Here is a 25140-nt window from a genome sequence, read left to right as displayed (position 1 = left end):
CGCCCAGATCCGCAATGAACGTTAACGTTGCACAGACCCCGACCAGATGGTGTCAAGCACGCGTCCGCACCGGGCCCCTCGTTCCATCACAGCTGCGGTCTCGAAGAAGACACAGGCTGCTCCGAAGCCTACAGGAATTCGGAAGTGACGCCGTTCAGCGCTGGCCTCACCACAAGCACTGCGAGCTGCTCGCAGGGCCCGTGCGTGAGCGTGTTCACAGACGACCGCTCTGTGACGAAGACGTCTCTCGGCGTGCGCCCGTCCCTTCTCGTTCTCAGTCTGTCTGTGATGCTCACGGGTTTTCTAGAGCATCGGCGTCGACGAGCGCTTCTTCTGCGTCCTCGGCCGCGGTGAGACGCGAACGGAGGTCGGGGCAGAGGGCCGTTCGCGGAGCGCATGCAGCAGACGACGGTTCGTGCGGACGGCGGCGACGAGGACGGCCACGAAGGCGCACGCGAGGGGCTCGTCGTCCGCGACGCGCACGGGAAGATCCGGGTGACTCCGAACTCACCGCGAGCCCGCGGGCGGACGACGGAGAAGAAGGCGCCAGTGCGCACCGCGGGCGAAGGACGCGAAGGTGCGGTGGGCGAGGCGCGCGCGGAGAAGGACCGGCGGAGAAGGGGTGCGAGCTCCAGCTGGCAGGACACGCAGGGGGTGGCCAGAGATCCGGTGGGGAGGAGGAGGAGGAGGAGGAGGAGGAGGAGGCGGGTGATTATGTCGGTGCAGAGCGACGAGCTGTCTTGTGCGTATGGATCGTTCGATCGGTCTTGTGGGTGCTTGCCCAGCGCGTTCATGTCGGAATCAGAAAAGCTCCCGCTTGAATGGCTATAGTCGCCTGGCTCCGTTTGTGCATTCACTGAGATCTGCTCGACCGCAGTGTGCAGCTGGAGAAGTGTGCGATTGAGCTGCACATCGAGTTGGTCTAGATAATCGAATGGGCGTGTGCCTGACGCTACACTTTGACCGCCGCCGCGATCTGAGGGAGGACAAGATGGTAGAGTACACAGGGGTCGCCCAGGGCATGGGAGGTGCGAGGTAATGGAGAGCACTATAACTTCACCTCCTTGAGAGCCTCGGCTGGCTTGGTCTACGCATTACACATGCACGCGCTCGAGATCTTGCACGCATGTGCTGCAATGAGTGCGTTTTTCGGTAACGACGTCGCTGCTCACGCCGTGCATCCCGCATAGTGACTTCATACGCGATCTAAGTTGCGTCTCGCGGACGGACGTTCTCGCCGCGATTCTATGATGGTAAGCAACTCCTGTTCGACCTGCTCTCTGCAGTATAACAGACTCGACGACGGTCGACAGACTCGCAGAGTTCTACACTCGTCTACCGCCCTTGCACCACTCCCATCTCCCCCGAGCCACCATGAAGACCTTCTTCACCTCGCTCATCATCTCTGCGCTTGCCCTCACTGTGCAGTCTGCCCCCGCCGAGGAAGTAGCGAATGTAGCGATTATCCCTTGCCCTCCCGGCGAATACGCTAACGCGTCCCCACCCTACAGGCCCGCTGCTGCGCGCCCGTCGTGCCCTTCTACCGCGCCTGGAGCGCCGGCGCGACCGACCACTTCTACACCACGAACCTCCAGGAGTACAACGCGGCGACGAGCGGGGGCGGCGGGTACGCGGCCGAGGGCGTCGCCGCGCAGGTGTTCCCGCCGAGCGGGACCGCGCCGGGCGCGGGCGCGGTGCCGCTCTACCGCCTGTACTCGCCCTCGGGCACGGACCACTTCTACACGACGAGCGGGGCGGAGGCGAACCACGCCGCGGGCAAGCTCGGGTACACGTACGAGGGCGTGAGCGCGTTCGTCTACCCGAGGTCGCTCTGCGGCGCGGTGCCGCTCTACCGGATGTACAACCCCAAGGTGGTCGACCACTTTTACACGACGAACATCAACGAGCGGCAGAACGCGATCCGCAACCTCGGGTACAAGAACGAGGGGATCGCAGGGTACGTGAACCCGCTGCGGGGCGCGAACTGCCCGAAGTAGTGGTGAGTGCTCTTTTGCGTGCGGCGCGGCAGGCTTACCTTGTATGAAAGCCGCTGTCAGGGCTCTGGTCGGACGGTCATTGAGGAAACGGTTTGCGAGAAGGCGTATCATGTAGTCATCCTATTTGTAGTATTAGGATCCATCAACGGAAAAACAGTGCTCACTCAGCGAGAGGGCAGGTATCGTTCCAACTTTCGAGCTGGCCTGCAGCAAGATCACGTGATTTGAATCGCTGGACGAAAATTCCCCCGAACATGCGAAATTCCTTGTCTTTCCTTCACATCCGAGGCAGGGATGAGGGAAATGCATAGTGAACACGCGTTCATGTGGTAGCACACTCACCAACACTTCGTGTTTAGTGTGTTTACGCGTCAAAATTGTCTACATATGCTGGTGGCTCCACGGTTGCAAACGTGCGGGGCGGCACGGTCAGGGTATCTGAGGAGGTGTGGGTTGAATGAGGGCTGGACTGAGCTAGAAACGAGAGAAGGGTAAAGTCGAGGGTGGCGGAGATGGAGGAGGGAGGCAAGTCCTGAACAGACGCCAACGCGGTGATGCTCCCAGCACATTCAAGTGATCATGACCTTACACCCTCTGCTTTCTACATGCACGCCATCTCCGGGTTGTCTCCGCAAGTTTCGTGCCACCACCACTATGTAAGCTGTCCCAGGCCTCATCATGCATCGTCTTGCAGCATATTGAATAATTCTATGTCACCAGTGACTACGCAAAACGCGGTCCCAACAGACTCCTGCGCAACTACGGCAGCCACCACACTTCTGTTCGCAGTTCCTCCCACAAAGTGCCCCATGGGTCACGAGCACGTATGTCATAGTGAGCCCCGCGTCGCGTCAGCTCCCGCCACTGGCCAGGGCCAGCCCGTTCCAGTTTGTGGTCGAGCAGTCGCGGTCGCGTCTCCGACGAATGGTCGTCTCCTATCTCCTCGGCGACAAGAGACTGGAGTGGTCCGAATGCCTGCTCCAGTGTGAGAAGCTCACCCCGGTGATTCCCAACGCAGACCGGGCGACCAGCTGATGTCTCGTGCAGCGGCGACGAGAAGGTTCCGGATGCCTGGTCGTCCGACACGAGCGCCCACGCGATATATAAGCACAGGACTGCTTCCTCAGCCTCAACTTCACGCACCCATGGCCCCTGTCAAGAACGGACGCGTCGTCTTCAAGGAGTACCCGGGAAAAGGTGCGAGTCGTTTGGAAACCTGGGACAATAGCACAACGTTGAACCGGTTCATGCATACAGCGTTCGTGGTGCCAGGAAAGACGGTGGTGTACGATGAAAGCGAGACGATCGACGTCGACACCGTGCCGCTCGACGGAGGCGTCCTCCTCAAGATGCTCTACCTCTCGATCGATCCTTACCTCCGGAGGCTGATGCTCCCCACCGAAGAGCGCAAGTACGAGAAGCTCGTAAGTCGGGATGTTGCCGCCCCTGAGTGAGCGCCGCCGACGCTGACTTCGATCTGCGCCCCAGCCTTCTTTGAAGCCCGGAGACGTGTACGTTTTTTTTCGCCGTACTTGTCGACGTCGTGAGAGCTCACTCTGGCGTTCCTCCCGTCAGGATTGCCAACTGGGCCGTTGGCGTAGTTGTGCGCTCCGAGGATCCTTCTCACAACGCGGGCGATCATGTTCTGGGGCTTCTTCGTGAGTCGCGGAGACGGGTTCTGTCGAGTGCGAGCTGATTGCGGTCTCCTAGCGCTCCGTCATTACTCCGTCGTGAAGAACACGGCTGCGCTCATGAAGCTCGAGAACAAGGAGGGCATTCCGTGGTCCGCGTACCTCGGCGTGTGCGGCATGCCCGGTACGTCCTGTTCAGCGCGTACACGCCCCAGCCTCGCGTTCTGAAGATCGCGATCCAGGCAAGACCGCGTACTGCGCGTGGAAGGAGTTCGCAAAGCCCAAACCGGGAGACACCGTCTTCGTCTCGGCCGCCTCAGGCGCGGTCGGCGCGTGAGTACCTTCCCTTCTAGATTTTCTTTTTGCGGCGTCCCTGTCCCGGCAGAACCACAGAGGCTGACTGTACGCGCCGCCCGCAGCGTCGTCGTGCAGCTCGCCAAAGCGGACGGGTGCCGCGTGATCGCGTCCGCGGGCACGCACGAGAAGGTCGCGTACGTCGCGTCGCTCGGGGCCGACGTCGCGTTCAACTACAAGCTGGTGCCGACAATGAAGGTTCTCCAGAGGGAAGGCCCGATCAACATGTGCGTCTCCCCTCCCTGGCTGTCCATGATACATCCTGAAAACTGACTCCTTACGACGTGAAGCTATTGGGACAACGTCGGCGGAGAAACGCTCGAAGCCGCGCTCGAGCAGGCGGCGACGCACGCGCGCGTGATTGTGCGTGCCCTCCCGGTCTCTGCTCTCTTTCGCATCGCGTTCTCACGTCGTCGCTGGCGTCGTCGTTTCCTTTTTGACTAGGTCTGCGGGAGCATCTCGACGTACAACACCGCGGAGCCGTACAACGTCAAGAACCTGCAGCTGCTGCTGTGGAAGGAGATCCACATGTACGGCTTCCTCGTCGGGACGCTCGAGCCGAAGTACCAGGAGGCGTTTTACCGCGAGATGCCGGCGAAGTACGCGAAGGGCGAGGTCAAGTACAAGGAGCACTTCGTGCGCGGGCTCGAGAAGGGCCCGGAGGCGATCGTGGAGGTGCACGAGGGGAAGAACTTTGGGAAGAGCGTGCTCGTTGTCGCGGAGGAGTGAGAGCGATGTTGTCGAGCAGAAATGCAGTCTTGTGATTAGCGCCTAGGACTCTTTCGATAATCGCATGGGACGACCGTCAAGTTGCTTTGCACAACTTCAAGTTTCACCACCTCGACCAGCAAACCCTACGTCCCGTGGCGTCTTCGTCCTCGTTCCAACATGGACAAACCGTGCCTCCCTCAATTCCGAAATGGTAAGTTAGGTGCTGGGCGGTGGTGGTTGAGTGGTGATACGGCCTTGCGGACGACGCTCCGGCGATCGAACATGACTCAGTGGCGGTGAGTACTTGCTAATTATGTTCCGTAGTGTCAAACGACTGACGGCGCTCAATCACTTGCGCAGGATCCTGAACCGCGGTCGACACACCTGATTGTTCGGACCAGCGAGCCGTCTAGGTCCGTCAAGGTATTCGCATTCTTGGTACTGGTCACTCGAGCTTTCTCCAACGTCCCCCTCCAACGTTAACTTCGTCCCCTCTGCAGCGCAACTCGGTTCAGGGAAGCTGACAAACCGCACGTAATGTAGGCAGGACAGAATGCGACCTCTCGAGCAGCATAAAGCCGCCCGGGCTCGCTCGCATTCACGGTCTGCCAGACGCCGTTCGCGTGTTCGATATGGCCATCCATGTCGACAGTTCGCAGCGCTCCACCACGTACACTCGGGAGCGTGCGCTCACGCACCGCCCCTTTTCGACGCAATCGGGTACACACAGGCGGAAACAGAGGGGGCGAAGAGCGAACGACTAATCCGCAAGTCAGGATGAACCTCCGACTGGACGGGGCCGTGATGATCTTCACCGACGCCGAGGTGCGACGAGTGGGTGGGGCACTACGAACTGCAGGTCCGCACGCTCCTTTTTCTCGCTCCTCGCTCGCTCGCTGACACCGCGATCTCCTTTGGCTCCCGACAGCACCACGACGCCGGCACGGCCCCCTTCGAGCGCGTGTCGGACACGGACATGGACATGGACGTCAACGTCGAGCTCGCCATCTCCACCGATCCCGCTTAGCCACCTCCGGCTTGGGGCACCAGAGCGCGGCCTCGGTCGACAAAGCGCACCACGACGATTGCGAACGCGCACCCATGTGCCGTGCCGCTGCTCGTGCGCACAGCGCTATTCCTGTCCCCGGGACCAACTACCAACGTGGTTGCGGAGAGGACTGCCGGCCTGCGCGTCATGGTGACCGAGCGCGCGCAGCTCGCGTCCCTGGTGAAAGGGCAGGAGGTGTCCGTCGGTGCGGTCGCCGTGGTAGGTCGTGGGGCCGGCGCGCGCGCAGTGAAGGAGGACGGGGCATATATAGTACATGCGGTGCTTTACGGGGCCACGGTGGGACTAGGTAATTCTGCGTTGTTTCCACATTGGGGTACATCAGTAGCAATCGGAAGACGTGCAATTCAGTATGGAATACGTCCTTTGTAGGTTTCAGACGTCGCCTGCATTGCGGTGGAAACGCACGACCCCTCCCGAATCCGACCATCCGACCGTCGACCCGTCGTACGAGACTGCGAACCGAGCAACGTCCTGTCGGCCGTCGAGGGCAGGAGTTCGGTAGAGCTTGCCATGCAGCGTGCTCCAAAACCATCCTCCGCAGTACGGTGAATATTCAGTTCGCTCGATATCCATGCTGCGGTGTTCACCAATGATCACCGAGGGTCGCTCGCCTCCGAATGGCCCCGACAGCATCTCTCCGGTGACGGTGTCCACAACGCAGAACTGTGGGGCAGTGGGCGGAGGATCGGAAGGCCGTGCCGCGTCGACGAAACACAATGCGCGAGTGCCATCCGCCGATAAGGCCTGGGGGGTGAGCCCGTGGAGTGGTGACGGCGCTGGAGGTGGAGTAGAAGAAGCAGGTGCGTCTTCTTCGCCGCGGTCCACCACGAGGGTACCACCTCTCGTCAGTGCGAGCACAGTGAAGTCGCCGCGCTCGGAGCCGCATCGAAGCACGGCTGGGGACACGTATTCTTCGGTCCATAGGTTGACCAGACGGGGGCGAAGCTTTCCTGAGACCAGATCGACGACATGGATGTGGTTGCGGTTCTCGAAGCCGGTGAGGTGGATCAGAGCGTAATGGCGGCTTATTGAAATTCGAGCCGTGGTAATTGGTTCTGGGAAAGAAGGGCACCGAGGCAAGCGAAAGGCACTCGAGCCATCCGCATTCCAGACGTCAAGGTCCATCGAGGACAGCAGGACCAGGATTTGGGCGCCATTCGGGGACCAACTTGAAGCGATGATCTCTGTGTCCATGCCCGGAAAGATCTCCGATTCCATGCCTGTAACGATGTGTGCTGTTTTCCGGGGCCTGCCATCAGAACCATTTCCTTCCTGTTCAATGGGAGGGAGAAAAAACACGTGGATTTGACGACGGGAGCGACTAAAGAGGTGAATGTTTGACGGAGAGAAGGCTAGCATGCCACTCGTATCGACGTCCATGGATTGAGGTGAAGCCCGATACTGGCTTTGTAAAGCGAGTCTCCCTCCTTTGTTAACATCCCAGATCATTACTGACTGTTGTCCGGGCGTCGTTGTCACTGAGGATATCATGCTGGCTGCCCATCTCCCATCTCGAGAGAACGTTATGTCGGTTGCCGCAGTGTGATGCCCGCACAGGTCGGGTGAGAACCCTTCTGTGAATTCAGGATTTAGCGGAGGTTGAACGGTTGAGTGAGCAGAAGGATACATACCAGAATACACGAACTCAAACCGCAGAAGCATCCGAGGACTGCAGAGTCGCACAAACGTAAGCCTCAGCCATCTTTTCCATGGTATCACATGGATCTGCATCGAGTTTCTGACTATAAACGTGACGACTCCGTTCGTTGCAAGGATGTCATGGTTCTGCACAAGCCGTACGAACTTGCGGAGGGTCCTTTCTTGTTCGCTGCTGCGCTCCAAACCAAAGTACTGGCTCAGAGATTTGTCCAGTGTGATTTCCAGGGCCAGTAGCGATTGTGGGAGACCAAGGTCCATTAGCGCGTTTAGTTTCCGGAGAGACGCGGGTTCGGAAAAGGTTTGAGGATTGTCGGGCATGGTCACTGAGAGACGTTGAAGATTGATAAAGCTCGCAAGCAGGAAACCTGCCAGTGCCGATGAGGGGTGAGTTAGAAGCTCTATAGTGTGGTGAACGAGTGCATGTACCTTCTACAGTCAGCCATTCCAGGCGGAGATTGAGGTATGTCAACGTCGATGTACTTCCGGAAAGGACATCGAAAAGCTGCTGTGATTGGTCTCGAGTCCCGGGCAGGCGACCGTAAAGCTGCGGAATCCAGAAAATTCAGTCTTGTCCATTGCTTTCGTGCGAGTCACTCGGCGTCTCATCTCACCTCGAGACGCGATAGCCTCCCGTGCGTTTTTATTGAGGTGAGTGCTCGGTCGAGGGACAGAGCTTTGAAGCCGACTGAGGACAATTCAAGGGACTGGAGGGCGGGGAATGCATGGGCTAGTCGGTACACATGGACCGGTGTGGGAAATTCAGAGTGGTGGATGACCAAGGTCTTGACTGCGGTGTATTGTCGAAAGCAAGCCAAGACAGTCGAAGGAAATCCGTTTACGCAAGAGAAAACTTCCCATGTGTTGATATGTGCGAGATACGGAAGGAGTACCACAGGTGCAGCCCAGGGGGCCGACTCCTTCGACATTCCGATGAGCCTAACGGTATGGACCAACGAACACAAGTCCGGGGAGTGTTGAAATGATTCACAAATCAAGGGGAGTGCCTTCGAGCCGGAGAGCTTGACTGTTCTCCATATGTTGATGCGACTTCTGGGGAGCCATCTTGAGTGGACTCGGGCGCATAAGGCGAGCGTGGCAAGGTCGGTTTGGAGGCCGAGTGCGTCGATCACCCGCTCGGCGACTTCTATGGGGAGGCGCTCTGGGGTCATTGAAGAGTGGCAGGGTGGATTTCAAGGTCTGATTGCTGGCCGATGAGACGTAGATGTGGTAGTGGTCACGGCAGACGTAGCGTGCGCGCTACAGAGGTTCGAACTTCGGAGCGCAAGCGGCAAGTGCGGGCGTAGTATTCAGGCTCCGCGCCAACCTTGGCGGCGGGGCGGATCTGAACGCTAAATCCGTCTCTTCCTCTGTGCTCCCAGTCGTCAACGTGGTTGGCTCGTGGCAGTGTGGGTACTGTCGTCGGGGTTGTCAGCGGTCCCGGAGAAGACGACCTTGCGCGTGGTACATCCGGCTCTCCCTTCCCCAAAGAACAGCGCCCTGCCGTACGTGGACTCCTCCCGTGTCCGCAACCTATTCAACGTGACTCACCACAGCACTCGTGCTCGGACGACGAGCCGGCCACGCCTCCGCCCCCGCAGAAGCAGAAGCAAGAGAGACAGAAGACCAGGAAGCTGCGGAGCGCTGCTGTCGAATACGGACTCGGGGTTCATCGCTTCTGGGTTGTCCACTACCGAGGTCAGCGTGGGCGCGCTGGCGACAAAGGCGAAGGCGACGATGGGGCCGCACGGGGGTGGGGTTTGGGAGGTGTCCAAGTTGCGGGAGAAGCTCATGGACCAGTACGCGTATCCGGTCATGAGGTTGTACATGGTGTCGTACGGGATGATCATGATCTGAGAGCGGAACTCGTGGCGTTGCAGCGGCGGGCGAGTGCGTTCACTGTTTGTTCCGTGTACGTGCGTGTGTCGCTATATCTATAACACACTGGATATCATCTCCGGCACTTTGGGTGACTCGATCCGCGACCGTGTGTCCTCCTGTATGCGTGGGCACGAGCCTCCGAGCGCTCGCCTGCCCCGCCTGCAGCCTGTCCAGCGCGCCCGGGACCGCGCTCAACTGCCAAGGCGCAACCTCCGGAACGGGTAGCTGTAAGCAAACGGCCGTCAGTCGACACACCAAAACCGCCCTCCAGAGTGAGACGCACGATGATCGAACCGTCCTCATGACGCCCTTTGCGCACGCCCGCTCTACTCCAAGCACATCGTTTCCGTGAAACCACGACGACGCTGTCGTCGCTAACGGTGGGTGCGTCCAGCGCGCTGGTGAGTGTCCTGCCCCGCGCGAGCAACCCAAGCCCGGCGCTCAGCGTCTCCTCGCTTGACATATCCCGTCGTGCACCAACACGGGACGCCAGACGTCCCAGATCGCGAGTTCGACGGCAGAGAGGAGGCGGTCGAAGACGCATATCGCGTCGGGGGCCTTGAGGTCGGCACGGTTCGCGAGGGATATGGTGGAGATCAAGGGCGCGAAACGGCCGGAGAGCTCGAGGCACTCTGCTTGCGCCCCCGATGACCACCACGGGCTTCCCCGCGTACTTGACGCGCCCGACTGGAGCTGATCGGGTCGTGAGGTGGGCGCTGAGCGCGGTAGGAGAGGCGGCGGCGTCAAACGACACGCTGTCGGGTGGCCCTGGGGTTACGATGAGGGTGGATCATCGAGTCGTTGGCGAGGGTTGTAGTGCGAAGTTCCTCCAGATGCTGTGCGAGAGATATAGGGGAAGATGCTGGGTACTTAGTCCCCGCCATTGTATATTTAAATGAGAACCCGCAGGTCGCGGTGGGCTTAACAAAAACCTCCCGTATCTTCGACGGTGTGTGAATAATCGAGATGGCTTTGCAACCCTCTGCTCGGGTGGTGAGTTATCGTTATGAGTTCGAAACCGTTTTGGACGGCGGAGCGTGGAGCGTGGCGGGGGAATCGAACGAGACGAGGTCCGGGGTCTACAGATGAAGATGGGACGTCAGTGACGCAGTGGGAAACAGCGAGGGCGGTGCCTACGTCGTGGTGCGGATGGTCCGCTAGACTCCTTTGTGAATTCGCCATGGGCGATTCTGAGAGGATAGACCAATTAGCGGAACTATCCCTCTCTTCCCGCTGTGCACAAGGCGTCAGTGTCTGTGCTGCAATGGCAAACCAAAACCTGACAGTCCGGGTATCCGCTTGTCCCAGTGTCGCAGATGAAGACGGCCACGAGGGAATGTACAGAAAACATATATGATAGCATACTTACCAATTTGGCGCAACTCGACGTCGAAAAGGTAGCAATAAAGGCATCGAAAAAGTTTGAGGTGTATATGACGGGAGAGAAACAAGGCCTGGTAGGAGCGTACTCAGTCAGATTAGACGGAAATAAAGGCCGGTCGGAGTAGCTTAGTATCCACACCGTCGCATGAAGCGGACGCTGCCCGGGCACATCACGGAGAACTTTGGTACGAACGCGAGAGCGATGAGAGAGAAAGACGTACAATGAGCTCCGGCCGACACGATTTCAAGTCCCTTCAAACGGCCGCAACGAAATCTGACGGACACAGAGGCACGCTGCTGACATGAGCGGGAGGTGGTGTGAGCCTTCATCTGCACGAAAGGGTGGTTTTACGGTTGTCAGACGTTCTGGGGACGACAGGCGGAGTTGAACGTTGAGTACGGAACAAACGCAACTTAAGATGTGGAAGAACGCACTTTTACATCGCTTCTCCAAGGTCTGACCGCAACACCGCAGCTCATTTCCGGGGTTGAGGAGCGGGATTGCAAAAGCGAGTTGTCGTCATCCTGAGATGTACCCGTTAGTCACGTGATCTTGTATCAAGGACCAAAGGTCAACCCTCCAGTGCAGATGAAACATGCCAGTAGGGCGTATGATGCATTTGAAGGGGGTTGGATGATGCTGCGAAAGGCAAGGTACTCACAATTGCCGCTCTTCTGATCTGTTACATGAGACCGCGCCGAATGGTTCATGTAGGATAATCGGGTGTGTTGGAAACCTCGAGGTCAACGACAGAATTGACGAATGCGCTGGAATGACAGGCGCGAAAGGAGAGCAGCACAACGTGCGCCATCAGTGGATACGCGGGGTGGGTGGAGATGGTGGTAAGAGGACAAGCGCAGCAGCCACCCCGCGACGCAGCGCGACCCGCGCTCACTCCGAGTCCGCGACGGCAGCCGACACTGGGAACGCTCGCCGGATCCGCACCCGGCAGTGGGCACGCTCTGGCTCCTCTATCGCCGTTGCGCAAACTCCTCTAAGCTCTTCCAGTGTCTCGACATATTCCAATCCAAATCATATGTTCCACCGAGGGGCGCCTCAAGTTTTTCGTCGTGCAGAGACGATGCTCCTATGGCCCGCGGCATAGCAACGTACGGTCAGCCGGATACATATGTGAGTTCAGAGCACTCTTCTTCGTCGCTCAGCCCACTTGAATCTCAGATGTGGCAGCACTCAGCTCGATGTTGATTATCTGTTTGTTCTGCGTGCTACGTACATCTAGAGCGACATTTGGCCAAGTCTTCGCTGCTTCCTGACGCGTCCGCAGCCATGTAACCTTCCTTCATAGGCGCATGCATAACGTCTCTATTCCTCGGCCAGAAAGGCAATCGTCGGTATGAGCGGACCACGCCACGTTATACACGGCCTAGCAAGTACACCTTCGGTGGTGCGCTCGAACCAAACGTCTGCGTGAGTGAGTTGCCCACAAGGGCTAGAACCTGACTGTCATCCGCTGAACTCTTAGCTTCGTACTCAATGGCAGGTCTTGTTGCAATTCAAGATCTACACTCTAATCCATCGACTGAGCGGCGAGTGCTATAACTTCGGCTGTTTTCCGCTCGTGCGCATGAGGCATCCGCCCTCCCCTCAAGTCTACCACCTACTTCAACATTCAACGTACTTCGATCCCCCATGGTCGCGGTTCATACTCCCTAGGCTCTAAGCCATGCGCGCGGCAACCACCAGGTCTTCAAAGAAGCGATTCTCGCTTTATTTCTCCAACCCGGCTTCGAAATCCTCGCCATTCGCACAGTTCCGCACGTTCCGCAAGCAACACAGCATCCGGCGCAACTTGCTATTTCAGGAACATGTCCCTTCAGGTCCTCCAGATCTCCGGCTCTTCTCTCCTGGCCGTCACACCTTCCGCGAACACCGACTTTGTGCGGCGAAAGGGTATGGAGACGTTCACGACGCATGGCATCATGATGCAGAACCATGTATTCGGGGCGGAACTCGAGGACGAGTCGATCGTGGTGCGTCACTCCCTCCCCCTTCACAAGTCGTGGGACGAGGACTGAAGTCCTGACGGCCCGCGAGATTGCATTCACTCGCGCCGAGCACGTCCCCGCACAATCTGGATAACTGGCCTCTCAAGCAACATTATGTCGCCTCAGCTCGCTCGCATTCACGACCTGCCAGACACCGTTCACGTGCTCGACATGGTCATCCACGTCGACAGTTCGGAGCGCTCTACCACATGCACTCGGGAGCGAGCGACCGATCCGGAAGACATCCTCGACAACACCGTCGCCGAGCGGGAACATTCGGGGCTGGTGCCATCGCGTACTGGACACGCTCTTGGTGAAGTTATGGCGACCGTCTTGGCGGACGAGGACTCGTTCAAGTTAACGTGCTGTCCGTGTCTCGCTAGGTTTTGTGCGACCGCATACTGACCCTCTGCCCTTAACAGACCCAGAAGACATTATTAGCTGGTTGCCATTGTATGACCTTCACGCGCAGACGGCCAAATATGGTTCTCTCCCGACCACGTCTGCCCTTATCACCGGTGTGTTAGTCACGCAACGCACCCGACTCCAAGACTGGACGGGCGCTTTGATGATCTAGTACACCGACGCCGAGGTGCCACGAACTGCAGGTCCGCACGCTCCTGTTCCTCGCACCGCGGCCGCTGACACCGCAATATATTTCCCCCGACAGTCCCACGACGCCGCCGGCACGGCCCTCGAATGCGTGTTGGGCACGTCGGACACGGACATCATCGACGTTAATGTCGACGTCGAGCTCGCCACCTGGACCGATCCCGATCCGCCACCTCCAGCTGGGGGCACCGGAGCGCGGCCTCGACGGAGCGCACCACGACGATTGCGAACGCGCACCCATGTGCCGTGCCGCTCCGAGTGCGAGCGGCGCCATCCCTGTCCCCAGGACTGACTACCAACATGGTCGCGGACAGACCTGCCGGCCTGCGCGTCACGGTGACCCCGCGCAGCTCGTGGCCTTTATGGAAGAGCAGGGGGCGGCCGTCAAGGTGTGCCGGTTGGTGGTCGGTCGGGGGGTCGGTGCGGGCGCGGGGAAGGAGGACGGTACATATAGAGTACATGCGGTGCTTCATGGTACTACGGTAAGGCCGTTCACCACCGGGTAATGCTGCGTTGTTTCCACATCGGCGTACATCAGCAGCAATCAGAAGACGTGCAAAACGGTGTGGACTGATCAAAACACGTCCTTTGTAGGTTTCAAACGTCGCCTACATTGCGATGGAAGCGCACCACCCCGCGCGAATCCGACCATCCGACCATCGACCCGTCGTACGTGACCGCAACTCGACCAACGTCCTGTCGGTCGTCGAGGGCAGGAGTTCGGTAGAGCCTGCCATGCAGCGTGCTCCAGAACCACCCTCCGCGGTATGATGGACCATCTTCCTCCATAAACCGCCTGACATCCATGCTGCGATGTTCACCGATGATCACCGAAGGCCGCTCGCCTCCGAATGGCCCCGACAGTATCCCTCCGGTGACGGTGTCCACAACGCAGAACTGCGGGGCAGCGGCCGAAGTATCGGAAGGCCCCGTCGCGTCGACGAAACACAACGCGCGAGTTCCGTCGGCGGATAATGCCTTGGGGGTGAACCTGTGGAGTGGTGGCAGCGCCGGAGGCGTGGGCGTAGAAGAGCCGAGGGGGTCTTCTTCGCCGCGGTCCACCACGAGGGCACCGGCACTCGTCAGTGCAAGCACAGTAAAGTCGCCGCGCTCGGAGTCGCATCGCAGCACGGCTTGAGACACATATTCTTCGGCGTCGTAAAGGATCCGGTTGTTGGCCAGACGGGGGTGAATGTCTCCCGAAACCAGATCGACGACGTGGATGTTCCGCTGTTTGCCGTTCGAGTCGGAGCCTGGCCCTCGGAGGAAATGGCTTTGGACGATCAGAGCGTAAGGTGGGTTTATTGACATACGGACTTTGATCATTGTGCCTGGGAAAGAAGGGACACGAAGCGAGCGAAGGAGGGTCAAGCCTTCCGCATCCCAAACGTGAAGGGCCATCGAAGACATCAGGGCCAGTATTTGGGCGCTATCCGAGGACCAGCCTGAAGCGACAATTTTCTCGGGCTCGGTTGCCTCGATGATTCCCACCTCCCGTGGGTCGCTGTCGGATCCAGTCAGAGGTAAATGTGGTAGTAGGTGACTCACCCCAGGTTGTGCGCGCGCTCCAAGTGCGAGCGTCATATTCAGGCTCCGCGCGCCGCGTCGTGATCACGACGTCGACGCTCGCGCTCGAGTCGGCGGCTCGACGCCGTGCTCTCGCCCGTGCGCGTACCATGGAAATTCGCGGCGGTGTTCGTTAGTTCGTGGCGAAGACGTCTCTAGGGGCGCGCCTGTCTTTTCTCGTCCTTAGTCTACTATATGCTCACGAGTCTATGGTGCATGGCGTCGACGACTTGAGTTTCATCTGCGTTCTTAGCGGAGTCGACGCCGCGCTCCGAGTCTCGTACGACACCGTCGAGACGCGGACACAGGTCGCGGCTACTCGCGGAGTGCATGTAAAGGACAACGACAAGGGGCTCGACGCTCGTTATCCGCGACGCGCTCCCCCTCGGGAATGAGCACGGGAAAATTTGAGTGACTCGCCGCGAGTCCATGGGCCTCACGTGAGCGAGCGACGGTGAGGAGGTCGCAGTCGCGGGAAACACGAATGACGCGAAGGTACAACGAGCGAAGGGCGTGGACGGGAAGAGGGAGGAGAAGGGAGAGTTCTACAAGTCGGAGCCATGCGACCCAGCGGGGAAGGAGGTGCGTCTGGAGGTCGTGTGCACGGCGGGCTTGCGCTGGCAGGACACGCCAGCAGACAGGGCTGCAGAGCGGCGAGCTGTCTTGTACGTATGGATCGTCTGATCCATGGTCTTGTCACGAACGGCTGTAGTCGACAGGTGGCCTGCCATGTGCCGGCTCAGTTCCCCGCCACCCTGTCGGTCAATGTCACGAAGAGAAACCGTTATATGTCTGCCTGACCTGCCTAAGTCGCCCTTCCTCTCCCCCACCCGCGTTTGACCCTTGATCTACTGACGCGCACATGCACTGCCTCCGCGGCCAGCCCAAGCCCACGCCCGTCCTCCCCACCGCCCCGTATCCTCTCCAGACGTCGCACCCCGCATGCTCCGCCGCATGGTCTCCCGCGCAGTCTCCACTCTCGTTCGGGGGGCGGGGTATGGGAGGCGTCCGAGGGACGCTCGTGGACTAGTATGCGTACTCGGTGACGAGGGTGGACCCGATGTTGCTCGGGGTGATCATGATGTCCTTTTGAGCGATTTGTGCACCGTTGTGTCCTCCTGTACGCGTGCGCGGTGCAAGACGCGCTACCGCGCGCTCTGCCCCGCCTGCAACCCGTCCAACGCCCCCGGGACTGCTCTCAACCCCCGGGGCGCAACCTCCGGCACGGGTGGCTGTAAGCAAACGACCGTCAGTCGACACACCAAATCCGCCCTCCAGAATGAGACGCACGGTGATCGAACCGACGCCCTTTGGCCACGCCCGCTCCACTCCAAGCACATTGTTTCTGCGGCACGGGACGCACAGCGCCTCCTGTCGTGCACCAGCACGGGACGCCGGACGCCCATCGCCGCGAGGTCGACAGCAGGGAGGGCGCGGTCCCAGATGCGCGTCGCGTCGTAGGCCTTGACGAGGTCGGCACGGTTCGTGAGGGACGTGGTGGCGATCAAGGGCGCGAAACGGCCGGAGAGCTTGAGAGACTGTGCCTACGCCCTCGATGGGGCCGACAAGAGGCGTGAGGCCGGTGCTGAGCGCGGGGGGTGGTACAGCGATGTAGGAGGCGGCAGCGGTGCCCGACGACTTGCTGTCAGGGGTCTGTGGCCCTGGGGTCAGGATCGGGGTGGATCGGGAACGGGTGGCTGCACAGACCTTGGAGACTCCTCCCGCGTGATGAGGACGCAGTGATGGATGGTGTAAGACTATTTCGTGAACTCGCCTCGGGCTACTCTGCAGAATGGTCAGCTTCCTCGCACGACCAGCCGCAAAACGTTACGTACACTCGCTGGCCGACTTTGAAGTTCGTGGCCTTCGCGCTAGCGGCGACGACGGTGCCGCCCGCTCGCGTTGATGAAACCAAGTGCGACGCTGCCACGGAACTTCCAGCCGACAGGGTTGAGCGCGGTCGACTGGACCTCGACGATCGCGTCGGTATCATGGGGCATCGAGGTCGGGACGTCTTTGAAGCCGAGCTTGCCCCTTCAGCGACGACGAGGAATTCATGCAATGTCGTTTCGGATGTTGTGCGAAAGGTGTGGGAGAAGCTGGGTACGTAGTCCAACAGGTCATGGAGAGCACGCCGAGCGCGGTGGATTAGCAATGTCACCTATATCTTCGACAGCGCGTGAACCACCAAGATGGCTTTGTAATCCTCTGTGGGGGTGGCCTGTCGTCCCCGCGTGTTTGTTGCTGACTGAGCGGACGAGGCTTGAACGTTAGTTGAGATCGACGCCCGTCACACTCCTCCTCCCGCTACGTTTTCTGCTGGGCGCCCTTGAATCCCGCCACGAGCGCGTCACGGTGTTGGTATTCCAGGTCTTCAACGATGAAGGCGAACCTGGGTAGTCAACGAAAGCTTAGTATCCACACCGGTGCGCGTAGCGGAAGCTGCCTGGGTCCGTCAAGGAGAACACCGACTCCAACGAATGTGCCAAGGCGAATACAGAGAACGACGTACCGCGACTCAACTAGTCACAGGCGACAATCCATATCCCCGCGAACAACCCCAAAAGGGCCTGGCAGACACGGAGGCAAGCGGTCGACATTAGCAGGAGGCGGAGTGAAACATTCTTCCGCACGAAATGACGGTTGCTGGACAATGTGGAAGCTGCGGTTGGAGTTTAATATGGGACAAACACAAAAAGGTAGAAGAACGCACCTTGAATTTTGAAATCCTTTTTCAGCGGATTTGCCACGAAGCCATGGCATATTATGGAGTCGTGGAACGAGGTCGCAAAGCCCGTGCAGCCTCAAAAGATGTCTTTAATACAGGGTGAAGCAGTCTTGGTTTGCTTCATCTCGCGCAAGGGTGTTTGAAGGCCGTTCTCGAATATGTATCTATGATTGGCCTCGACGGAGTAGTATGGTCACGTGACCTCGTTTCAAAAACAAAAGATCACCCTTCCATAATACATGTAACCATGGAAGTAGGGTGTATGATGCAGAGGAGGATGATGAGAAAGACAACGCACCCACAGTTGTCGCTCTTCTGATCTGCCATATGAGACCGCGCCGAGTGGCCGCCTTCATGTTGGAGCCAATGGGTGTGTTGGAAACCTCGAGGTCAACGACAGATTTGAGTACTTGAAATGACAGGCGCGAGAAAAGAGCAGAGCGATGTTTGTCGTCAGCGGATATGTATGCAGGGTGGGTGGAGATGGTGGTAGGAGGACAAGCACAGCAGCCACCCCGCGGCCCGCGCTACTGCGCCTCCGCCACAACCGACAGCGGACGTTGGCAACGTTCACCTCGCAACATACGCTGTTCAGCCGAGGGGTGCCTCAAGTTTTCGTCATAGACGATGCTCCGGTGGCCCGTGGCACCGCAGACTACGGTTGCAGGGTCAGTTAGACATATGAGTTCAAAGCACTCCACTTCGTCGCTCAGCTCACTTGAATATCCGATTTGGCAGCACTCGGCACAATGAGGATATTCCGTTAGTTTTTCGGGCTCTGTACAGCTAGAGCTGCATCAGGCAAGTCTTCGTTGTTTCGTGGCGCCGCTGCAGCTAACCTTCTTCCATAAGTGCCATGACACCTCTGTTCCTTGGTCAACGAATGACCAGACGGCAGTACGTCGATGTGAGTGGGCCATGCCACGCTATTCACGGTCAGGCAAGTACGCCCTCGGAAGTGCGCCCGACCCAAAATTCTGCGTGAGTGAGTGGCCCACAAGGTTGGAACCTGACTTTTTTTGCTTAATTCTTCAAAGCTCGGTACTCGTTGACAGGATTTCCACCGGCCCTGTGGCAACCAAGCTCAAGACTGACACTCCTTCGATTGAGCGGCGAGCGCCGTACCTGCCGTTCTCTACTCGCGCATGCGATACATCCACCCTCCCGTCAGGTCCACCACCGACTTCAAAACTCAGCGTACTTTGACCCACCATGACCGCGGTTCATACTCCCCAAGCTCTACCCCATGCGCACGGCAACCACTAGGTCTTCAACGGCAGGAAGCCCACCTTCTTTCTCTAAGCCGACTTCGAAATTCTCGTCCGACACACGCACCCGCTACGTATTCGCGCTGTTGCGCACGTTCCGCGAGTGGCCCCGGGCAAACTTTCCTCCAGGTCCTCCAACCGTCCGACTTTTCTCCACTGGCCGTCACCGCCTCTCCCGCGAACACCAACTTCGTACAGGCGAAAGAGCATGGAGATGGTCACGACGCATGGCATCACGACGCAGAACCATGTATTCGGGGGGGACTCGAGGACGAGTCGATCGTGGTGCGTCGCTCCTCCCTCCTTTCGTTCTTCGAAAAGTCGTGGGACGAGGACTTACGGCTTGTGAAATTGCAGCCGCTCGTGCCAGAGGTCGTGCCTAGGGGTTTCCGGGGACACTCGAGCACGTCCCCACACAATCCGAAAAACTGGGCTTTCGAGCAACATTACGTCGCCCCAGCTAGCTCGCATTCACGGCCTGCCAGGCATCGTTCACGTGCTCGACATGCCCATCCACGTCGACAGTTCGGAGCGCTCCACCACATGCACTCGGGAGCGTGCGCTCGCGCACCACCGGCTTGTCGATGCGATCGAGCGAGCGGAGAGCGAGCGGCGAATCCGCAAGACATCCTTGACAACACTGTCGCAGAGCGGGAACATTCGGGGCTGGTGTCATCGTGTACTGGACACGCTCTTGGTGAAGTTATGGCGACCGTCTTGGCTGACGAGGACTCGTTCAAGTTGACGTATTGTCCGTTTCTCGCTAGGCTCCGCGCGACCGCATGCTGACCCTCCGCCCTTGACTGACCTAGAAGACGTTAGCTGGTTGCCATTATATGACCTTCACACGCAGACGGCCGAGGGTGGCTCTCTCCCGACCCCGTCCGCCCTCACCACCGGCCTGTTAATCACGCAACGCACCCGAGGGGATTAAACGAGCGCCTTGATAATTTTCGCCGACGCCGAGGTGCGACGAGCGGGTAGGGCGCGACGAACTGTAGGTCCGCGCGCTCCTTTTTCTCGCACCGCGGTCGCTGACACCGCGATCTCTTTCTCCCGACAGCACTGCGACGCCAGCCCAGTCTTCGAGCGCGCAGTGTTGGGCACGGACACCGACATCATCGACATCGAGCCCACCACTTTGACCGATCCCGCTCTGTCACCTCCAGCTTGGGGCACCAGAGCGCGACCTCGATGAAACGCACCACGACGATTGCGAACGCGCACCCATGTGCCGTGCCGCTCCTCGTGCGCGCAGCGCCATCCCAGTCCCCGGGACCGACTACCGACATGGTCGCGCAGAGGACTGTCGGCCTGCGCTTCACGGCGACCGAACCCGTGCAGCTCGCGACCCTTATGGAAGGGCAGGAGGCGGCCGTTGATGCGCGCTTATTGTCGAATGGTCGTGGGGCCAGTGTACGGGGGAAGGAGGACGGTGGGGCTCGAGTAAATTCTTCGGATGATTTTATAGTTACAAGATAGCTTGCGGCCGTGCCAGCCGACGGTGCATATATACATGCGGTGATTTACAGTACTACGGTAATAATATGCGATACCGCGGTGTTTCCACATCATCGGTGACGAGAAGACGCGCAAATCAGTGTGGAGTGTTCAAGATGAGTTCTTTGTAGGTGTCAAAAATCGCCTACATTGCGACGGAAGTGCACGCCCCCACGCGAATCCGACCATACGACCATCGACCCGTCGTACGTGAGTGCGACTCGAGTAACGTTCTGTTGGTCGTCGACGGCAGGAGTTCGGTAGAGCCTGCCATGCAGTGTGCTCCAAAACCGGTACGGCGGACCATGTTTCTTCATAAACCGCGCACGACTCATGCTGTAGTGGTCGCCTTTGATTACCAAAGGCAGCTCTCCTCTGAATGGCCCAGACAGTATCTCTCCGGTGGCGGTGTCCACAACACAGAACTGCGGGGCGGCGACCGGAGGATCGGACTCATCGGATGGCCCCGCCGCGTCGACGAAACACAACGCGCGAGTTCCGTTGGCGGATAAGGCCTTGGGGGTAAACCCGTGGAGTGGTGACAGCGCCGGAGGCGCGGGCGTAGAAGAGCCGAGTATGTCTTCTTCGCCGTGGTCCACCACGAGAGTACCGCCTCTCGTCAGTGCGAGCACAGTTAAGTCGCCGCGCTCGGAGCCACATCGCAGCACAACTGGAGACAAAACTTCTTCAGCATCGTAACGGCTCCAGAGGTTGACCAGACGGGGGTAAATTTCTCCTGAAACCAGATCAACAACATGGAAGCGGTCCTCGTCCATGAGACTCTCGTCCAGGCGGGAAAGGTGGAACAGAGCATAAGGGGGGTTTATTGACATTCGAACCGTCGTAATGCGGCGTGGGAAAGGAGGACAGTGAATCAAGCGAAGGAGAGTCAAGCCTTCCGCATCCCAAACGTGAAGGTCCGTCAGGTCCGTCAGAGCGATGATTTGAGCGCTATCCGGGGACCACCTTGAAGCGACAATCTCTCCGCCCTCGGTTGCCTTAATGATTCCCATTTCCCAGGGTTCGCTGCGAGAGCCATCTCCCTCTTTTTCAATGGGGGGGAGACAGAAGACGACGATTTGGATACGGAAACGAGTGAAGAGGCGAGTGTTCGACGGAGAGAAGGCGAGCACATCACTGTTATCGACGCTCCATAATGGCGGGAGAGTGCGATACCAGCACTGTAAAGCGAGTCGGCCGCCAGCGTGGACATGCCAGATCATGACTGGTTGTGCGGGTATAGATATCGTGGTAGCCGAGGATGCCATACTGGCTGCCCACCTCCCGTCCCGTGAGATATTCAGATGGTTCGCCGCAGTGGGATGCCCGCACAGTTCGGGTGAGAACCATTCTGTGAATACATGGTTTAGAGGAGGTGGAACGATTGAGTGGGAAGAAGTCGGATTGTACACACCAGAATGCACGAATTCAACCTGCAGAAGTGTGCGCTTGTGGAGTGACACGAGCGCGCTCTCCAACGATGCCCTCCATGCGTTCACGAGATTCTGCATCGAGTTCCTGACTACAAATTTGACTCCGTTCGTTCCGAGAAAGCTATGGTCCGTCACAAGCCGTGTGAAGTTGTGGAGGGTCATGTGTTGATCGCTGTTGGGCTCCAAAATGACGTAATAGGCCAGAGATCCGTCTAGAGTGATGTCCAGGGCCCGTAGCGATTGCGGGAGACCAAGGCGCATTAGCGCGTTCAGTTCCTGGAGCGACGCAGGTTCGGAGAAGCTTTCTGCATCCTTGGGCGTGGTCAATTGTATAGAGAGTCGTTCAAGACTTCCACAACTCGCAAGTGGTAATCGAGTCACTCCTGCAAGTGCCAACGACGGTGAGTCAGAGGCTCTACCATTTGGTGAACGCGTATAACATGTACCTGCTGCCACAGTGAGCCATCCTATGCTGAGGTCGAGGTGTGTCAACGTTAACCCACTTCCGGAAAGGACCTTGAAAAGCTGCAAGTGTAGGTTTCCAGGTCCGTAGAGGGGACCGAACAGCTGCGGAACTCATACAATTCAGCCTTCTCTTCTATCGTCTTCGTGTGATCAACTCGGCGTCTCGTCTCACCTTGAGATGTGATAGCCTCCCGCGCGTTTTGATTGAGGTGAGTGCTCGGTCTGGGGATAGAGCTTCACAGATGACGAAAGTCAGGTCAAGCGACTGGAGGGCGGGGAACGCATGGGCTAGTCTGTGCACATGGAGCGGTGTGGGAAAGATACAGTATTCGTGGATGACCAAGGTCTTGACTGCGGTGTATCGCCGAAAGCAAGCCAAGACAGCCGGTGGAAATACGTTTTTACAGGATGAAATTTCCCATTTCTCGATATGTGCGAGATACGGAAGGAGGACCACGGGTGCAGCCCAGGGGAACGACAGGGAGTCCTCGTTGTTTGTGAGTCGAACGGAGTGGACCAACAAACGCAAGTCCGAGGAGTGTTGAAGTGTTTCACAGATTGAGTGGAGTGCCTCCAGGCTAGAGAGCTTGACTGTTCTCCATATGTGGATGCGACTTCTGGGGAGCCATCTTGTGTGGACACGGGCGCAGGAGGTGAGCGTGGCGAAATCACCAGTTTGGATGCCGAGTACGTCGATCACCTGCTCGCAGACTTCTATGGGAAGATGCTCTGAGGACATCAGGGCGTTTTTCGAGGGATGATTGCTGGTCGATCAGAGGTAGATGTGGTAGTCACGCGTCTAGTGGTGCGCGCGCTACATAGGTTCGAGCGCTGAGCGCAAGTGCAGGCGCCGGGCGTCATATCTCCGCGGCTGTCAACCTTGGCGGCGAACTTTCCCGGATCGCGCTGTCTCGGTCGACGTCCTTTCCCTGTCCTTGGACGGCTGCAGAGTCCCAATGGTCTATGATATCTAGTCAGTCTCAACGTGCGCGCCTGCTCTGACGGTGACAACCCCGACGACATCACCCACACTACCACGATCCAAGTAACCGCGGACAAGTGCACGTATGCTCATGGATCAGTACTTATGCGCACCCGGCGATGAAGGCAGTGCTGTACTTGTATGGATGATCACGATCCGAGGTGAGTTCGAGCGATCTACGCTGTGTTTCCGTGCGCATGCCCCGTCGTGTCTACAGACTACTATACATCATCTCCAGGATTTTGGGTGGCTCGATACGAGACCGTGTGTCCTCCTGTATGTGTGCGCGGTGCAAGATGCGCTTCTGCGCGCGGTGTCCCACCTGCAACCTGTCCAGCGCCCCCCAGGACTGCGCTCAACCCCCGAGGCGCAACCTCCGGCACGGGTCGCTGTAAGCAAACGACCGTCAGTCGACACGCGAAATCCGCCCTCCAGAGTGAGACGCACCATGATCGAACCGTACCCATGCGCACGCCCGCTCCACTCCGAGCATACCGTCCCTGCGGCACGGGACGCATCGCGCGAGCAGCTCGAATCCGACGCGCAGCGCCTCCTGTCGTGCACAAGCACGGGCCGCCGGACGCCCATCGCCGCGAGGTCGGCGGCACGGTTCGCGAGAGACATGGTGACGATCAGGGGCGCGAGGCCGGCGCTGCGCGTGGTGGTGCTAGACGACTTGCTGTCAGGGGTCTGTCGCCCTGGGGTTAGGATGAGGGACGGGCGGGACCCGGGACCTCGGAGACGATGCCCGCGTGATGCGGACGCAGTGATGGACGGTCTCGGACTCTTTCGTGAACTCGCCTCGGGCTACTCTGCAAAATGGTCAGCTTCCTCGCACGACCAGCCGCAAAACGTGGCGTACACTTGCCGGATGACTTTGACGTTCGTGACGTTCGCGCCAACGGCGACAACAGTGCCGCCTGCGATGAAGCCTATGATGAAACCAAGCGCGATTCCGCGGCGGAACTTCCAGCCAACAGGGTTGAGCGCGGTCGACTGGACATTGACGATCGCGTCGTGTCGAGTCGGCGACGACAAGGAATTTGTGCAATGTCTTTCTGGATGTTATGCGAGAGGTGCTGGGGAAGAGGCGTACGTAGTTCAGCAGGTCGTGGAGCCCGTTGCGCCCCTCCTTACGCTACGTTTTCTTCTGGGGGTCCTTGACCTTCGGGCCGAGCGCGTAACGGTGTTGGTATTCCGGATCTTCAACGATCGAAGGCCAACCTGGGTAGTCAAAAGGAGCTTAGTGTCCAAACCGGTGCGCGTAGCGGAAGCTTCCCGGGCCCTTCAAGGTGAATACTGACCCGAACGGATGCGTGAAAGAGAATATAGAGAAAGACTTACCGTGAGTCACTGGGGCACCCCATGTCCCTTCAAAGGGCCTCAAAACGGTCTGACGGATATGGAGGCAAGCGGCCGACATAAGCTATAGGTAGAGTGAGACGTTTGTCTGCACGAAAGGCCGGTTCTTGCACATTCTGGGAGAGGTGGGTGGAGTTAAATGGGACAAACGCATAAAGTAGAAGAATGCACCTTCTCAGCGGTCTTGCCGCGAAGTCATGGCACATTACGGAGTTGTGGAACGAGGTCGCAAAGCTCGTGCAGCTTCAAAAGGCGTCTGTGAGACAGGGTGAAGCAGCTTCAGTCTGCTCCATCGCACGCAAGTGCGTTTGCATGGCCGTTCAATCGCGGGGAGTGTGTTTCGTCACGTGATCTCATATTCAAGACAAAGGATTACCCCTCCGCAACAGATGCAACCACGCGGGTAGGGTATATAATGCACCGGGGGATGTTGAGAAAGACAACTTACCCACATTTGCTGCTTTTCTGACCCGCCACATGAGACCGCGCCGAATGGGTCATGTTAGATGAGCCGGGTGTGTTGGGAACGTCGAGG

General features: G+C 58.6%; 5 protein-coding genes across 5 annotated transcripts; 4 read left to right on the top strand and 1 right to left on the bottom strand.

Annotated features, from left to right (window-relative positions):
• Positions 1-1374: 1374 nt before the first annotated feature.
• Positions 1375-1997, top strand: BXZ73DRAFT_92136 (uncharacterized protein; the record flags this gene model as incomplete). Its single annotated transcript, XM_048026255.1, has 2 exons — positions 1375-1455; positions 1512-1997. The coding sequence occupies 2 exons, from the start codon at positions 1375-1377 to the stop codon at positions 1995-1997; spliced, it is 567 nt and encodes a 188-aa protein (XP_047874089.1).
• Positions 1998-3142: 1145 nt separating this feature from the next.
• BXZ73DRAFT_52662 (NAD(P)-binding protein) lies at positions 3143-4711 on the top strand (the record flags this gene model as incomplete). The annotated part of the gene is made up of 8 exons (XM_048020854.1): positions 3143-3194; positions 3255-3408; positions 3546-3655; positions 3708-3812; positions 3871-3961; positions 4048-4209; positions 4273-4345; positions 4427-4711. The coding sequence occupies 8 exons, from the start codon at positions 3143-3145 to the stop codon at positions 4709-4711; spliced, it is 1032 nt and encodes a 343-aa protein (XP_047874088.1).
• A 1423-nt stretch (positions 4712-6134) lies between these two features.
• BXZ73DRAFT_105069 (uncharacterized protein) lies at positions 6135-10481 on the bottom strand (the record flags this gene model as incomplete). Its single annotated transcript, XM_048016121.1, has 8 exons — positions 6135-6982; positions 7394-7431; positions 7567-7786; positions 7848-7965; positions 9077-9271; positions 9777-9992; positions 10319-10378; positions 10437-10481. 8 exons carry the CDS (start codon positions 10479-10481, stop codon positions 6135-6137), a joined length of 1740 nt encoding a protein of 579 aa, XP_047874087.1.
• A 2028-nt stretch (positions 10482-12509) lies between these two features.
• BXZ73DRAFT_80449 (uncharacterized protein) lies at positions 12510-16978 on the top strand (the record flags this gene model as incomplete). Its single annotated transcript, XM_048023285.1, has 15 exons — positions 12510-12674; positions 12816-13056; positions 13162-13211; positions 13360-13559; positions 13616-13690; positions 13896-13970; positions 14166-14357; positions 14399-14596; positions 15055-15199; positions 15363-15449; positions 15751-15896; positions 15962-16101; positions 16233-16348; positions 16377-16518; positions 16539-16978. The coding sequence occupies 15 exons, from the start codon at positions 12510-12512 to the stop codon at positions 16976-16978; spliced, it is 2412 nt and encodes an 803-aa protein (XP_047874086.1).
• A 6713-nt stretch (positions 16979-23691) lies between these two features.
• BXZ73DRAFT_80448 (uncharacterized protein) lies at positions 23692-24546 on the top strand (the record flags this gene model as incomplete). The annotated part of the gene is made up of 1 exon (XM_048023284.1): positions 23692-24546. The coding sequence occupies one exon, from the start codon at positions 23692-23694 to the stop codon at positions 24544-24546; it is 855 nt and encodes a 284-aa protein (XP_047874085.1).
• Between the last annotated feature and the right edge of the window lie 594 nt (positions 24547-25140).

This window comes from Epithele typhae, assembly GCF_022376455.1.
Source record: "Epithele typhae strain CBS 203.58 chromosome Unknown BXZ73scaffold_60, whole genome shotgun sequence".
Taxonomy (NCBI): Eukaryota; Fungi; Basidiomycota; class Agaricomycetes; order Polyporales; family Epitheliaceae; genus Epithele; species Epithele typhae.
This window is presented reverse-complemented; position numbering and strand designations above follow the sequence as displayed.